We start from the raw sequence: 17,797 nt of genomic DNA on the forward strand, positions 1-17,797 counted from the left end.
ACAGTGCAAACTACTTTAGACCCGACAGGAAACATACTGCCTCTTTGTGAGCAAATGTGAAGGGTGTTTGCATAGATATTGTAAAGTCAAAGCATTAAAAACAGCCCATTTAATTCTAAAGGTCAAGTAGAGGGTGGGAAAAAAAGCCTTGACTAACATTGTAAGTGGACCGCAGGGAAAATGACGAAGAGTGTCTGATGAATCTGTCATTTTAAAATCTTAAAACGAAATACATTGTTATTAGAACGGCTTAGTTTAAAGCACTTGATGGTGGCCTGTCATCTAAATATCACATATGAGACTTACATGGTCATGCAAAGCTGAGAATTGCTCTGGGAGCCAGTTCTGAAAGACGTGCTTCCCATCAGGAAGTCTGTCTCTGTTTATTTTCACTTTGTAGATGGCACGTGTCACTAGATCCTAAAATATATTTAAATAACCATAGTGCAAGTATCTAATACTGTTTTTATAGCTGCATTTTCCAGTGACTTCCCACGGCAGCACTAGGAAAATCTATACACTACATAAACTTAAATTAGTGACTTCTAATGACATCCATTATCATTAAATAAATGATTAAATGTGGTTTACATGACGGATTAATGCAATTGATCATTCATTCAGTATTACTAATATCTGTGTGCACGTCTGCTGGCTGGATTATGATAAATTGATTTATTCTGTTATTTTGCTGTTTAGCATTCATAGACTGTATAGGCACAACATCGCAAGACTTAGCAGTCAAATAAATGTAAGGGATTTTAAAGCTTTTTTAAAAATTCCCCTTTTCAACTCAGTATTTACAGAATATCTGGTTTTATCCATTAACTTCTCCATTTCATTTCCTGAGTGAAGCCACATTTACTTTTAGCCTTGGGTGCATTAGCAGCATGTTTTATTCACTTTGGAAAGCCAAGTCAATATCTAGTTGTTTTCTATGTCCTACTTCACACAAAAACATATCAATTTTGTTTATTTGTTTTGTCCCTCTTCTTTTTTTGCTTGCATTTCAATATTTTAGAAAAATATATTGCTTTCCCACAGCATAATTCATTGGTATATGACTTCTGTGACTTTTCATATGATGTCATATGGATATTTAAAATAGAGGTAAGAATAGTTCACTTATTTTAAATGTTCTCATCCTCATGCTAGGCAATATGTAGAAGAATCGGTTTCTTATTCATCAAAACAGATTTGGAGTAATAGAATTACATCACTTGCTCACCAATGGATCCACTGCAGTGAATGGGTGCTGTCAGAATGAGACCAAACAGCTGATAAAAACATCACAATAATCCATAAGTAATCAACATGACTCCAGTCCATCAATTAACATCTTATGAAGTGAAAAGAATCAAATCCATCATTAAGATGTTTTAACTTTAAACCAACACTTCTGGCCAAAATACTACAAAAAAGTCTTTATTCCATAATAGCACTTCATTGAAAATGTTCATCTTCTGTTGTCCTCTCACATTAGAATCCACCAACATATTTGTTTAGAAAACTATGGACCGTTTTCACTTGTAAATGTTGCTTGATCTGTGCATATTTCTCTCCTGATTCAGATAAGAAAACTTTTTCACTGGAGAAAGCATTATTGTGGATAGAGGGTTCATATTTTAGCTGGAAGCAAATGTCAAAGTTTAAAATGTCTGAATGATGGACATGTTTCTTACAAACACACAGCTTTTCACTTTAATTGATGGACTGGAGTTGTGTGGATTATTGTGGTTTTAATCTGCTGTTTGGACTCTCATTCTGACGGCACCCATTCACTGCAGAGGATGTACTGGTGAGCAAGTGATGCAATTTTAGTAAATTTCTCCAAATCTTTTCTGATGAAGAAACAAATGTATCTACATCTTTGATGGCCTTAGGGTATGGGTGAAAATATTCTTTTTTGGATGAACTGTTCCTTTAATGGTTATTGCATGCAGCTAAAATTACTATGCATATCAGATATGCAGCATTTGCAATAATATGTTTCTTTATAAAGCCAATCATGGCAGTTCCACATGTTCCTCCTATTTCTTGTTCCCTTTGATTTATTTAACTATTACTTCACAACATCATCTAATGTTGACCTGTAAGAAGATGAACTATCCAATTTCCTTGTTAATAGCATAAAGGCATAAAGCAATCTTCTACTAAGTCTTGGCCAGACATGCTAGTGTCAAAGACAACCTCCATGGTTTGTTTTTAAATGATGCATGAACATCTGTTGCTAATGCATGTAAGCAAACATGACCTTTGTGCTTTTCAAGTGGTAATCATGTGTTCATGGTGTCATTGCGACCGGAAAGGAACTTTTTTTTTTTTTTTTTAAATTATCTGTGGAATGTTTTTGGTTTCCACAAAAATTCTGACATGCCCCGCAGTATGTGAAAAATGAACTTATATCATGAAATTAGTCATAGATAAATCACAATATAGTTATCTTGCTGGAAACTGAATGAAAAAAATGGTTATTTATAAATAATTTTTTATCTACTACTACTACTACTACTACAAATCACTTTAGCATGCAAAAGATAATTGTAAAATCTTTATTATATTTGTGATATCTGTGGCAGCCTATATGCTACATGAAGCCACTTATAACTAGTTTTGTTTATTTCTGTCATTAACTAAACAGAATCACACAGATATATAGCTTCGAATAGTTCAAAAAGAATGTCTTTGACATTCATTAAAATGACACTTCCTGTATATGTCAAATTAACCAATATCTGTGGCATTAGCTTGAAAATTTAATATGATATAGGTTTAATATTTGATATATTTAATGTCATATTTTATTTAATTTTCAGCCTAGGAGGACCATTAGCAAATGTATACTTAAAATTTCAGGATTTCAGTAAAGAAATCAAATGCAATGAAATTAACTTTTAGATTTCATATACTGTAAGCTTTTTGCACATTGTAGAATATGTAGCTCTAAACTAATTAAGTACAATTACAAAGAAAACCAATTAATTGTCATTGTATTTAGGAGATTCTGTGTGTGGGGGGGGGGGTAGTTCTGTGTCAACATTATGCAACATTATGCAACACGCTATGTTTATGCATTCCTGTATTTGCGCCCCTGATGTCTAGCCTAACCACTTGACTTGCATCATTAGCAACCCGCCACTGCAATTGCTATTTAAACATTATGTGGTCCTTATGAGTCATTTGGCATGAAAGTTTCAAGAATGTAAATAAAATGATAAACACAACATTTGCAAGTTTATATAATCAAAGATTATATTAGTTGACTACAGCATCCAATACATATACACAAACATGCATTTTTACCCTCTATGCTAACACATCTGATCATGCCATTGCCCTTCTGAACAAATACATGTTTTACACATACATGGACATCTATGCATCCCATAATGTGTCACTATAGCATTGCCCAAATATAAATGCAGCATCTATTCTGGTGTCATATTTTTTTCTTCAACTGATGAATCTTCTTTCATTATATATGTGTATATTATATATGTGTTACTGTAGCTCAATTGGTAGAGCATTGCGCTGTCAAGTGCAAGGTTGGGGGTTCGATTCCCTGGGAACACATGATAGGTAAAAATGTATAGCCTGAATGCACTGTAAGTTGCTTTGGATAAAAGCGTCTGCTAAATGCATAAATATACAATATATACACTACCATTCAAAAGTTTGGAGTTAGTATTATTTATTTGAATTAAATTATTTTGGCAGGGATGCATTAAATTGATAAAAAAAAATGACAGTAATGACTGTTACATTGGGGGGGAGGGGTCTGAAAAAAAGGTTTGCACAAAAATATTAAGCAGCTCAACATTTTCAACGTTGCCAATAATAACAAATATTCCTTGAGCACCAAATCAGCACATTAAAATTATTTCAAAAGGGTAAAGACACATTGGAGTAATGGCTGCTGGAAATTCATCTTTGCCATCACAGATTTAAATGGCACTTAGAAATATAATAATATAAATGAATATAAATTTTCAATGATAATTAACTGCTGTGATGATATTCTGATATATGCATGGTACTACAGCAAAGATCACGGATGACCACAGAACTTACACTGCTCTCCAATAAGCCTTAAAGTTTACCATGGTATTTTCAAGGTACAAATCCAAAAATCACAGTATTGTGGCTATGGTACCATACCATGTCCAAAACACCATGACTTGCTATTGATTTGCTGTTGATTTGCAGTCATGTCACTGTTGATAAGCAACACAATAGCCCACTTAGGGAAAAAAATACACATACAAATCTTCTATTCTATTCTATTCTCTTCAACTCTAGCTTTACCCATAATTCAACCTGAAACATTTGCAGACATCTGATACATCTGACAGACTTGCTTTAGAAATTTTAAGCTCAAAGATTCTCATTTAGCGAAATCTTTTTTGACTGAGTGAACGCTCACAGACGTGTGTCAGGATGCCACACAGTAAGACTGCTCCATTTCAATCACAGTCACACATGATGCTAAATAACACAGATGCTACTAAACATCTCCCCTTAACCAGATCAGCAGACATAGCATTTATTCTAACTAGGAAAATGGCAGAGCATTCAGTTGTGGAACACATTTTCTATTAATCTTCAGAATTATGCCAATTTTATTTTTGCCACTTCCTAATGATGATCTGCGATATTCAGTGTATATCAATTCCAAGGGTTTTTATGTTTAATTCATGATTATTTGTGCTCATTTCCTCATATTTTAGTCATTTATTCTGAGTTTTTGCACATCAAATTGAAGACATTAATATCAAGAAGCAGTCCACTTACATTTTCATGACCTTCCCAGCTGAACAAAAAACAGCACAGATGGAAAATATGAAATCTGTTATGAGAAGGCTAAACCTATTGTTGTGGAGATTCATGAAGCACAAGTGGCATAAATAAAAACAACTTTACCTCCCTATCAATTATTCTGGTTAAAATGTAAGTTTTATTATTATTGTTATTAACAGTTACACATCACTGTATGAAATATATAACAGAACAAAAGCTTGTTCATCCTGTTAGATCAGTAACATTTTCTTCCATGTTTAATGGTATTTTATTTCACTTGACATTTAAAACCTTCAACAAGATGTACAAAAATATAACATATTTACAAAGGATTTTCAATGTTAATTTAAAAAATAATTCTATAAATCGATATAGAAATTTGTTGAATTATATACAGTAATTACATTTTCAGCACAATAATCTTTAAACACTTTTGCCAAATTTGTTAATATTAATGTCAAAACGTATGAATTTAATGACCATTATTGCCTTTATTTTGTTCATGGGGTTGTAAGGAAAATATTTTCTGTATTTAATCTCATTAAAATATATATTGCAGCTGCCTTTTTATTTTAGGCAGGTGCTCTAATGGACCAATGGACAGCCAATTATCCTCACAGCCTAATTTAATCGATAATGTAATAATAAAAAAAAAATTTGATATGAAGGCAAATTATATCTTTCTCTAAAGAAGTACATTTGTTCTTAATCTTAGTAACTATGTCATTTCAGGTATGTGTCATAGGGGAAAGTGAAAATGATTAATTGGACAGATTAAATAAAAAATAGAGCAAAATGACTCTAGAGTAAAGCATGAGTTCTTAAGTGGAAAAGCAATGGACTTTTTCAAGTAAAAATTGATTAGATAAAATCTATATGTCTCTCTTTCTCTCACCTAATTAAAGCCCCGTTGAGTGAAAAGAGAGACAGGCCTCTTATAAATAAGAACTGTTTTAATAAATGAAGTTTATGGCTGAATGATGTTTCTGTAGGCGACAAAAACAAAACTTTAAAAGAAGGAACTGTTCCTATTTGGCAGTTCTAACAATTAATGAGACTAAACATTCATCGCAGACAGCCACTGTGATGTGCAATAATATTACACAATTAATTCAAATGAAATTCAGGACATCTGCAATAGACAGGATGTTTTTTGTTGTGACTGGAAGTCTCAGACAAGCACAAATAATGGCCTTTGTGATGGTTTATGCCTCGTATACGTGAGAGATCACAGTTTATTGATCCATGTCAAATCATTTAAATCGAGATAAGATGGTGAGCCAATGTGTGAAAACTGTAAGCCTTTGGAACGATTTTTAAGTTGCACAAAATGAATGTAATCGAAATACAGTTACTAAACTTTTAATGGAGTTTAGACGAATTATAGGTGAAGCATGAAATGATGATGATCTCCTGTCAGGTTGTTTTTGAAAAATAAATTTTTAATGCTGAACATCATGATTTGAGCTATCACCTTTACTGTATTTTGCACAATGCATGAACATATGCAGCTGACCTTATATTTTAGGAAGGAGTTCCAGTGGACAACAAATTATGTTATCCTCTCGCTACATAGTCGTGTTTAACATGATGTGTTTCACAGTAGCCTATAAAACTAGCAGTCATAAAAACCCATGAGCCAGTAAAAATCATGTGAGCAGCAGAAGGTTCAACATCATCAGAAAATAGAGAGTTATTGAAAGCAACTCTTTTTGTGTTTGTGAATTTGGAGTGTAAAGGCAACTGATGCCACCTACAACTGACAATGTGTTGATCTGTGAGCAGAAACACTAACACAGTTAAAAATGTATGTCGTTTTATATCAAGCTATGTGTTGTAAGAGCCCTGGATGGGTCACTCAGGATGAATAAATCATGTAACAGGAGATAAAAAATAAATAAATAAACCATCTGTACAGGAGGCAGAATTATAACTCATAGGACATTTTCATCACACCATTGCATTTGGTTCTTTAATACTGGTTGTGCAGTTTTTGCAGGTGACACCTTTTGCAGTGAAACTTAAAAGCAATGTCAACAAAGCTTGGTGTACGAACACTGTTATTGTTGGGAGACACTGCTCAGCTAACCTAGAGTTTCTCATGGTTAAATGTGGACCTTTTTATCTCCCACGGAAGTTCACTTCCACCATAATAACCGCAGTCTATATTACACCGGATGCTAATGCCAAGCTTGCTTTGAACGAACTTCATGCAGCCATTAGTAAACAACAGACTGCTCACCCGGAGGCTGCTTTTATTTTCGCGGGTGATTTTAATCACTGCAAATTAAAAACAGTGCTCCCCAAATTTCACCAGCATGTTTCCTGCCACACCAGAGGAGACAAAACTTTGGATCATGTATACACAAACATTAATGGAGCTTACATCGCCTTTCTTTGTTTTTCACCCCTAAGTATTCACCCCTCATCAACCGTGTGAAGCCATCAGTGAGGACCATCAAAGTGTGGCCAACTGGAGCAGACTCTTTACTTCAAGACAGGTTTCAACACACTGACTGGAATATGTTTGCTTCTCAGGCTGCCTTTGGCTCTCACACGGACATTGATATCTACACCTCCTCTGTACTGGATCACATCAACTCCACCATTGACAGTGTTACAACAGAAAAACAGATAACAACATACCCTAATCAGAAGCCATGGATGAACAAGGAGGTGTGACTTCTGCTGAAAGCCCGCAACACTGCCTTCAGGTCAGATGACGCTCAGGCCTACAGTAAATCCAGGGCTAACCTGAAAAGGGGCATCAAAAAGGCCAAGTACTGCTACAAGCTGAAGGTAGAGGAACACTTTTCCAACTCTGACCCCCGAAGCATGTGGCAGGGCATCCAGATCATCAGTGACTACAAGTCAAGCAACTCCACTCCAACGGTCATGGACGTCACATCTCCTTCCTTAACGAGCTAAATGACTTTTATGCTCGCTTCAACAGCGACAGCAAAGAGACGGCCACCAAAATTACACACTCAGCAGACCACCAACCTCTCAAACTCACCTCCACAGATGTCCACACTGCACTGAGCCGGATCAATGCACGCAAGGCTGCTGGCCCGATTGGCATTCCTGGACATGTGCTTAGGGCATGTGCAGAGCAGCTTGCAGGGGTCTTCACAGACATTTTCAACCTGTCCCTCACCCAAGCAACTGTGCCAACATGTTTTAAGTCCACATCCATTGTGCCAGTACCGAAACACTCCTCCCCAACGTGCCTAAATGACTATCGCCCCGTAGCACTCACACCCATCATTATGAAGTGCTTCGAGCGACTGGTCCTAGCACACCTCAAAGACGGCCTCCCACCCACACTGGACCCACACCAATTTGCCTACCACAGAAATAGGAGCACAGATGATGCAGTATGCACAGTGCTGCACTCTGCACTCACACACCTGGACCATAACAACACGTATGTTAGGATGTTGTTTGTTGACTTCAGTTCAGCATTTAACACCGTCATTCCCTCCAAGCTGACCACAAAACTTGGAGGCATGGACATTAACACCTCCCTCTGCAACTGGATTATGGACTTTCTGACCAACAGGCCTCAGCATGTTCGGTCAGGCCACACCCACTCCACCACCATCACACTTAACACTGGCGTACCACAGGGCTGTGTGCTGAGCCCATTCCTCTACTCCCTTTACACCCACGACTGCAAGCCTGTGCATGGATCCAACTCCATCATTAAGTTTGCAGACGACACCATGGTGATTGGCCTCATCACAGACTACGATGAGACTGCCTACAGGGAAGAGGTACAGCACCTGTCCACATGGTGCGCTGACAATAACCTGCTCCTTAACACCAATAAGACTAAGGAGCTCATTGTGGACTTCAGGAAGAAGAAAGGAAGCACGCATGACCCCATCTACATTAACGGGATGGTTGTTGAACGTGTCTCCAGCTTCAAGTTCCTGGGAACCACCATCTCGGAGGAACTGTCCTGGGCCACAAACACCTCCAGCCTGGTCAAGAAGGCTCACCAGCGCCTTTTCTTCCTCAGGACACTGAAGAAGAACCAGCTGTCTTCATCCATCCTCGTGAACTTTTACCGGTGTGCTGTCTCCTTGCTGAACTCAGCCCTCTGACACCCCTCAACACCCCCCAAACCACACACACAGACTCCTTCCCCTCTTCAACACTCCGACTGATTTATTTATTTATTCACAACAAGCAAAACTCAGTAACTTGTTATTACTTACACTACTGTCTGTTCATCCAGGAACACTGAATAATCCATTTACACACTGTAATATTTTCTATGCACTTTACTGTCCATTGCAATAGTGTAATTATGTTCATATGTTTGTTCATAGTTCTCCCTATAGTGTACATACACTTTTACATAATCCATCTGTATAGCATGTTCATAGTACACCTATCTGTATATCAGGCTAATAGTATTTCAAATCTGTAAATTATGTCCATAATACTTATCTGTATAGTTATTGTACATATTATAGACCTTGTATATTCTGTACTTACTGTTTATTGCACTTCTGGTTAGATGCTAACTGCATTCCATTGCCTTGTACCTACATGTGCAGTGACAATAAAGTTGAATATAATCTAATCTAAAAAGAAGGTGATTATCTTTACCCAGATGCTGTTATCATGATTCCCAAGGAAGTAAATGTGTGGAAAATATATAAAAGTCATTACCACCAAGTGGCCCATCAATATAAGCCCACTATATATACTATGTAACACCTGGATAATTCAGACACACAATTATTTTTTATATTTAACAAATAATCCAACAAAGCCCCTCACCCAACAACCAGACTGACTGCCAGGATCTCTATGAATGGCCCGCCAGACCACTGGTTACCATGGCAATCAGGTCACCTCAGCCAGACCAGATAAACTTTACGACCTAATGGCATGTTGAGAGATTCTCTCAAATAGTGAAAAATATTTCACTGTATTACTGTTTTTAATGTATTTTGGATCAAATAAAACAGGCTTGGTGAGTAGAAGATAATTCTTAAAAAAAAACATAAAAAATCTTACAGTTCAAAAACGTATATTAGGTATATAAACGTATATAAACTGTGACCAGGGGTAGTAAATCTCCCTAAAAATAAATAACACGTACAATTCTGGGTTGTTATTTATCATTTTTGCACCTTGACAGTCCCTATGTAACTGTTCACTTTCATTGTATGGAATTTCATTGTATTTTCATTGTACATGACAGCTTTCTCATTTTCAGGTGAACTATCACTTTCAATTGTATTTAACCAGAACTACTTCTCTTTAAGCAGCTCCCCACGTATTCTATAAGACAACTTTCCATTTTTTTCTCTATTGTGTGCCTTAACCCTTAACATCTACTGCTGAATCCCCCTGTAGAGGTAACTCAATAAATTTTCAGCCTCCCTCCCATGTGACAACCGTGTCAGCCTCCATCGAGTTGTTCTAACACGCTGATCTAGCCCTAGCGGTTCCACCCTGTAAAGCTTTTTTCTGGTTACTTTTCCTCCCTGAGGAATAAAGCATATTATCACTTGTCATCATTTCTGGTAAGGGCATCTCATGTAAGTTGATGTCCAAATCATTTTGGGGATTCAAGCATGTTTGCTTGAGCGATTGTATAGCATGACCCCTGGCAGCATGTTAGAAACGTGCAATACTCTTATATAAAAATATAAGTGTAAAATTCACAATAACAGTTTCTCCTGTCCTTTCCGCTCTTGTGGTCACAAGGAGAAATCAGTGACTGTCGAAGACACAACGGACAACACTGACAGGTGTGACTCCATGTGTCAAGCGGCTCTCAGGTTAGTTTTACCTCAGAGCAGCCTCTCTCTGGGCCTCCATATTGCAGGCAGAGATGGTCAGGAGAGCAGAAACAGCGTCATATGCCACTAAGACTCAAGGAGAGTAGTCACAAGAACACTAGAGACCTGAGGCTAGTTCCTGGGCCACTGGGAAAACCTGCTTTTTGAACCTGAACTGCATTTGTGTCCATTCTCATTTCTAAATTCGAGAAGACATCCAGACCGTTTGTGTCTCATTTGCAATTTTAATGCGAATCTGTCCCTTCCTATCTTCACGCACATAGATCCCCTGTCCAACATATGAGGCAATTTTTTTTACAAAGGACAGAGGCATCTGAAACAACAGACCTTAAGTGACCAAGTAAACTAGAGATAATGTGGGCATGAATGTAGCTTTGATTATTTCACAGGTAAAACAGTCATAATTGAGGCTACAGTAGACACTCTTGTGATTTACAGTACAAGGAGACTAAAGTCCTAAATTTACCACATTTACAGAAGGACTGAATTCAGTTTAGAGTAAGACTGTTTCTAGTGCTTTTCATAAAGCAATTAATGTGCACACTAGCGAAGGTACCTCATAATAAGAATAAACAGTGCAGTGGAAAAAATTACTGTACATGACGGAAATTGTAGTTTGTAAAGTAATCTATTGGATTACACATATTAGGTAATGTATTTAGACTACTTTTGACCTAACTCCTAAGAAAATCTAAAAATCATGGCGTATAAAACATTACGGTACACCATGTTTGTGAATAAATGATGATTAATTAAATCACCGAAAAATGTTACTATGTCACTAATTAACTAGTTTTAAAATCAAAACAATAAATTATTTAAATGTTTTACCTTCAAGTCATGTGACATTAACAAGCATCAAAGTACTGTGAACATTTGAATGTGTGGTTCAATTATTGACTTGTTACAAGTATTTGTATTACAACTATATAATCTGATTATGTAATCCAGAGTACATGTAATTTGTTACTACCCAGCAATGTATGTATGTGTATATATATGTTGCATATATGCTCAAAAAAATAAAATAAAACCAGCAATATTGTGAAATGTCATTTCAAATTCCATAGAATAGAAAGTTAAAAAGAAAATAAATGATTTCAAAAAAATCTTACTGATCCCAAATTTTTAAATAATAAGGTATATAATTATGATTTTAATGCACTAAATATGTTCATTTAAGACACCTCTAAAAGATGAACCAGCAGGTAGTATTGTGAACATGTTCAGTGTATTGAAACTAAGGCATGCTACTTGTATTTTTGATGTGTCCTCTTTAATAATGCAACAAATCCGACACTTGATTTTTGAAGTGCTTTGAATTCACATTAGCACATTACACGAGAAATACCCAGTCGCATTAGCATGAATATCATGAGTAAAGCTGTGCTGACTCCTGTTGTTTTTGTGCCTCCTTACTCAAAACCCAGAGCTGTGTGTGTTCTTACTATTTTATACTGGCAGTAAACATTCAATTCACTAACACTTAATCCTAAAACTTTTAAAATCAGATATAAACACTTGTCATCTTATCAGCCTGAATTTTCTCAATGTGTCAATCATTTGCCATTTTTTCCTCAAATCCTGCTAATTTCTCTTTCTGTTAAAGGTCTTTCCTTGCTGCTGAATGGCTTTATTCTCTAGACTAGAGCTTTGGACTGTGATTGTCCAGTAGATAAACTTGTATTCTTCTGTGGAGAGCCTTCTTGTTGGAAACACCTCCAGATTTTGACAACATTAGTTAATGGTCATTTAAGAAGACCTCACTTTCAAGACGAATGAGGAAAAGTTTCTCTTCCATTATTGAAATGATCTATGTGCTCTGAATAAAAGGTCAAAGCATTTGTCAAGAGTAGTTAAACACTGAGTTATAATGGCGAGTTTACAGGCACTTCAGTTCCTGTTTAGGAGCTGTCCTTTACTGCTGGCTTCTGTAAAATTCATTTAAGAGCATTAATAAAAGGGCCTTAAAAAAGGGTCTTAAAAGGGCCATGGTGGCATATTTATTACATTACGCAACATAAATTATATACTCTTAAAGTCAGCATAAAATCAATATTGAGTTGCTTAGAACTGAAATTTATGTGCTACTAACACAACTACAAGAATGTGTCAGAATGTGTCAGTCTTCCATTGTTTGGACAAATAGATATCCTATATCCCTAGTTCACACTGTTACATTACCTTTACCTTTATTCCATAGTCATATGCAACTGTTACATTACCTTTACCTTTATTCCATAGTCATATGCAATCTCATTTAGAGGGCACGTGTATCCAGGTACATTTCCTAATTAAATACTGGATCCATTTTAAATTAATAGCCAGTTAGACTGTGAAGACTGGGTAATGTCATCACGAATAGAAGCTACACAATCTTCATTTAATAAAATCTGAGCAGAGCAACCTGACAGATCACACTGCTTTATTCTCAATAACAAGAAAAGCACTAAGCACCTCGAGGTCTATGACCAAACAGAAAAATCTGTTCCAGCAATCTTCGAATGTGTAATCACTTCTCATCAGCTTTTTTTCAAACAGAAACAAGCGTCATAAGAGACTAGGTTTGTTTGAAAAACGTAAAAACCCTCAAGTGCTTGCTGAAAGAACATGAGCCTCTGGTATGTTCATGTGTATAGATTAAAGTGTCTACTAAGCATTAGCAGACATAATATGCTGGGAAAAAAAAGATTAAAAAAATGCATTTGTGTGACATTTTGCTTGAGTATCAAAAGCATGCTTCTAAAAAAAGTGTGCATCACAACAATAAAGAGACAGAATAGTGCTGTAACACATTCTGTTTGTCTTGAGTTTGGTGCTATGTCAAACTTTATAATGTATCTTAAAAGTAATGGTTCAAAACCATTCAATTCTTAAAATAACCATTTTGTTTCTTATTGTGAGGATTATTTTAATAATCTAACCTTTTCCCACTTTAAAGAACCTTTCGTGCAATGGATAGGTTCCATGGATGATAAAGGTTCTTCATGGAACCGTCAATGCCAATAAATAATCTTTATTTTTAAGAGTGTTGTGAAACCTTTATGTAACATGAAAATCATTTTTATACAATTTAAATTAATATAATTAAACAAGAATTTATCGTCTAAACAAGTTCACTAAAGAATGATATCACAACTAGCTAATATCTAATTGGGCAATTGTGACCTAATGGTTAGAGAGTCGGACTTGTAACTCAAATGTTGCAGGTTAGCTGCTCACTGCTCTGTGTGTGTGTGTGTGTGTGTGTGTGTGTGTGTGTGTGTGTGTGTGTGTGTGTGTGTGTGTGTGTGTGTGTGTGTGTGTGTGTGTGTGTGTGTGTGTGTGTGTTCATGAACGTGTGTGTGCATTTGTAAGGGTTCAATGCAGAGCACAAATTCTTTAAATAAGACAGTTTTAAAATGATCTTTATATATATATATATACTGAACTTTAAAGCAAACAGAGCATCCATCCCAAGACATAAAGCTTGAAGTTCAAAACCTCAAGGCACCACCTCCAAAAGGTATTTACAATCAGACATGATGTAAACCATATTCCCCATTTACTTTACTTTCACATAGAAAAACAGCTCTTGTGTTCAGTTAGAGAGCAACACCTTTTAAATCTGAACTAAAAATTAATGGTCACTCTGACATATAGATCAATGGCTGACTGAATTAACTATTTAATCACATATCAGTTTACTACAGCCTTATGTGAAAGTGAAAACTGGCAAATCAATACAGCACATTTTTTTCTCAACATGATCCAGTAGCTCAGTGGGCTTCACTATAGCAGCAGATACTCGGACTTCAGATGCCAAAGGATACTTGCTCCTGAGATGTGTCAAACCAAATCATGGTCTGTCAGTGACCCCCTTGTGATGTCACGGGAGACTGGCTGCAGGTGTTATTGACCCTATTCTCGGTCTGGAGGAATGATGTCCAACATGGACACAGAGTTGTCAGTCTTAATTTCTGCTGTACAGTGGACAGGTCCGGAGAGTTGCTTTGACATTTGAGTGAAGGAATTTGCCAGTGCAGTTTACTGACTGATGCTTATTTGACTGAGGAGTGGTATTAAATGAGCAACAACATGGAACATTTATGATTAGATGGGTAGCTGGCATGACATGTCATGCAGTGACAGCAGTGCCCTGCAGTTTTTGAAATAGCATTTTCTAATATTTGTAAAATCATAAATGCCCTTTTACGTGAATAGAAGACTATTTTAGAGACTATTTGGAATATTTTTTTTTATGATTAGTAAAGTGCAAAAGCTAAAAGGTGTTTAAAATGGTGAAATATATTCAAAACAACAAGATCAAAAAAGTGATATCATAAATTATCAGCCTACACTTTCCTGTATAAATAAACTCTGTGACTTGTGGTGTTCATGCAGTTTGCTTAATATATATTTAATAAAATAAATAAATACATAAATGACAAATTCACTCAGACCTTTGGATACATTTTAGCTTAAATTGGTGTATATTGGTAAATAAATAAATAATATATACATATATATACTGTACATACATATAACATTTTATTTTATGTACTATATTTTATTACACTTAAGGATGAAATATTTTGGAAAAACTCCTAGTGGTTCAAACACTGATATTTATTAACTAAACGGGTTGTAGATTCAAACCCCAATATGAGTTGCTTCATAAACCATCACCACTGTGTTCAAAACACTTTAGTTGCTCAGGAGGATTGTCCCTCTAACAAAGTCACTTTGTATTAAAGCATCACCAAAATGACTTGGTAAGAAGCAGCCAACCTACTCACCTGTCCACACTGATCACGCACAGCGTCATGATGGATGCAGTGCAGCACATCACATCCATGGCGATGAAGATGTTACAGAAGACCTCTCCAAAAAGCCACTTTCCTCCCGTGAGGTCCGTCACGATAACGAATGGCATCACCACAATAGCCACGGAGAGATCCGCCACGGCCAAAGACACCAGCAGATAGTTGGACGGCTGTCTGAGTTTTTTAACGACGCACACCGCGATCACCACCAGCATATTTCCAATAACCGTCACGGTTGTGATGATGGCCAGCATCGTTCCGATGACAATCTTCTCCGCTGTGGTGAAATCGAGCAATTGTTCCCCGCAGGATTTGTTCCACATGGCCATTGAGATGTTGTAAAATAAGTGTGAGGAACCATTGAGAACTTCCGACGCAACCTCGGGGTGAGTGAACGAGAAGAAATCTAGCGAGCCCGATGAGTTGAACATCATCCCTGCGCCTGATGATGAAGCGCTCGCCAAGAGTGCGCTCCGTGCGCCAAGCGCATGCTGAAGCGAGCGCAGGTCTGGTGTGTCTTCCAGGCTCCCAAAAGAAAAAAAAGGCAAGTTGCACGGATACAGCAAAAGAAAACTTAAATAAACGGGAGGAAGGAGGACAATAACTATGGTTTGGCTGTATAATGCGCGCGCTTGGAGAGGCTGTACAGTCCTTGACTTGATGGAAGTGACAGTTCGGTTCTTCATGCGAGAAAGTGTGTGAGAATTGCGCACTCTAGTAGGTTAAACGCGTAACTTTCTCATCAAAGGGACGTGGTCTCAGCTCCACCTAGCCAACATCAAGATCTATTTTTCTGTCTTTGTCTATTTTGCAGGAAGCACAAGAGTACCGCACTTGACTGCTTTGAAACATTCGCTCACTTCAGTTCTCAGGCATTTCACTGTCAGTTACTGTTTTCTTTATTATTGTTGTAGTTTTGTGCCTTATTTCATAACTACAAGGTAAAAATTGTATATAGCATTTTACTATTTTATTTTTTGGACATCTTATATTTGGACAGTGGAAAGAGGAGAATACATAATAAAGTCGCCCTACAATCTTACAGATATCACTAAAAGGTGTTTTGAATGAGCACATCTGGCTCAGTGAAGGGCCAAAAGCCGTTTATAACAACGACAATCATTTTCAATAAAGCTGCGATTTCCGATGAGCTACAAAACCTTTTTATCTATGTTGGTGTGTCCAATAAATATTTTTCATTTATGCAAATACGAATTGACTTCCATTACATTTTGCAGACGCTTTTATACAAAGCGACTTACAGTACATTCCGGCTAGCTATATATATATAGATAGATAGATAGATAGATAGATAGATAGATAGATAGATAGATAGATAGATAGATAGATAGATAGATAGATAGATAGATAGATAGATAGATAGATAGATAGATATGTGTGTGTGTGTGTGTGTGTGTGTGTGTGTGTGTGTGTGTGTGTGTGTGTGTGTGTGTGTGTGTGTGTGTATTTATTTAACAAGTATATGTGTGTTCCCTGTGAATCGACAGCCTGGAATCGAGCCCCCGACCTTTATCGCTGTTAACGCAATGCTCTACCACTGATCCACAGGAACAAATGCAGCAATATCAAATGGGAGTGCAGACAGTGGAGGTCGCATGATTAGGCTTGTAAAACAATAATAATAGTCCTAATAATTAGCATCATCATGATAATAATAATAATAATAAGGAAAAGGCAATTTTGCTTTGGTTTACCACGTGTTTACATGTTTGCTCACCACGTCTCTTGGGGCGGGGTTTTACAGATTGAGGGGGTGTTCTTATTCAGTATAAGAAATAGCTTACAACACTCTTTTATTGTAGCCTTGAGGTGAAAGATCTAGGTTGGTGAACAAAAAGGGTGTTGGTTCAAACCCTGCAAGGGGTGATTCATGACCACTTACAGAAAGGCTCTTAAACCCAGGTTGCTTCAGGGGAAATTGTCAAGATATAAGTTTAAGTCACTTTGGATAAACCGCCATCTGAAAATGCTTATAATTTTAGACTTGCCAGAACACCATGCAGAGCTCTAAGAGAACAAAAGCCCTGAAAATTTGAACAATCAAAATCTCTTGAATGTTGACAGCTAGTGAGACAAAAAATAAAAGACATCCTGTCTGTGAATGGTGAGCACTCAACCTCATGGAATTAAGTGGCATGAAAAATGAATCTGTAATGAAGCAGATAATTGCACAGAACAGCATGTTCCCAGGCTGATGTGGCTAAAGTCACTATCATCATCTTCTTCGTCACTGTCCAGCAGCTGGGGCATGCTTGAAAAGCTGCTTGATTATAAGAAACAAATCCATCATTCAGGAATTTGAACATCAAAGCAGGGTTACCCAACCTCGTTCCTGGTGCCCCCCAACAT

The 17,797-nt window shown here is 36.8% G+C and overlaps 1 protein-coding gene across 1 annotated transcript in view; it reads right to left on the reverse strand.

Annotated features, from left to right (window-relative positions):
* htr7c (5-hydroxytryptamine (serotonin) receptor 7c) overlaps positions 1-16,123 on the reverse strand; it is a 35,132-nt gene extending 19,009 nt beyond the window's left edge. The window contains exon 1 of the mRNA XM_059548669.1: positions 15,401-16,123. Coding sequence (XP_059404652.1) covers positions 15,401-16,113 — 713 coding nt within the window. The 5' untranslated portion in view covers positions 16,114-16,123. The remainder of the gene's footprint in view (positions 1-15,400) is intronic.
* Positions 16,124-17,797: the final 1,674 nt, after the last annotated feature.

Source organism: Carassius carassius, chromosome 4 (genome assembly GCF_963082965.1).
Source record: "Carassius carassius chromosome 4, fCarCar2.1, whole genome shotgun sequence".
In the NCBI taxonomy this organism is placed as follows: domain Eukaryota; kingdom Metazoa; phylum Chordata; class Actinopteri; order Cypriniformes; family Cyprinidae; genus Carassius; species Carassius carassius.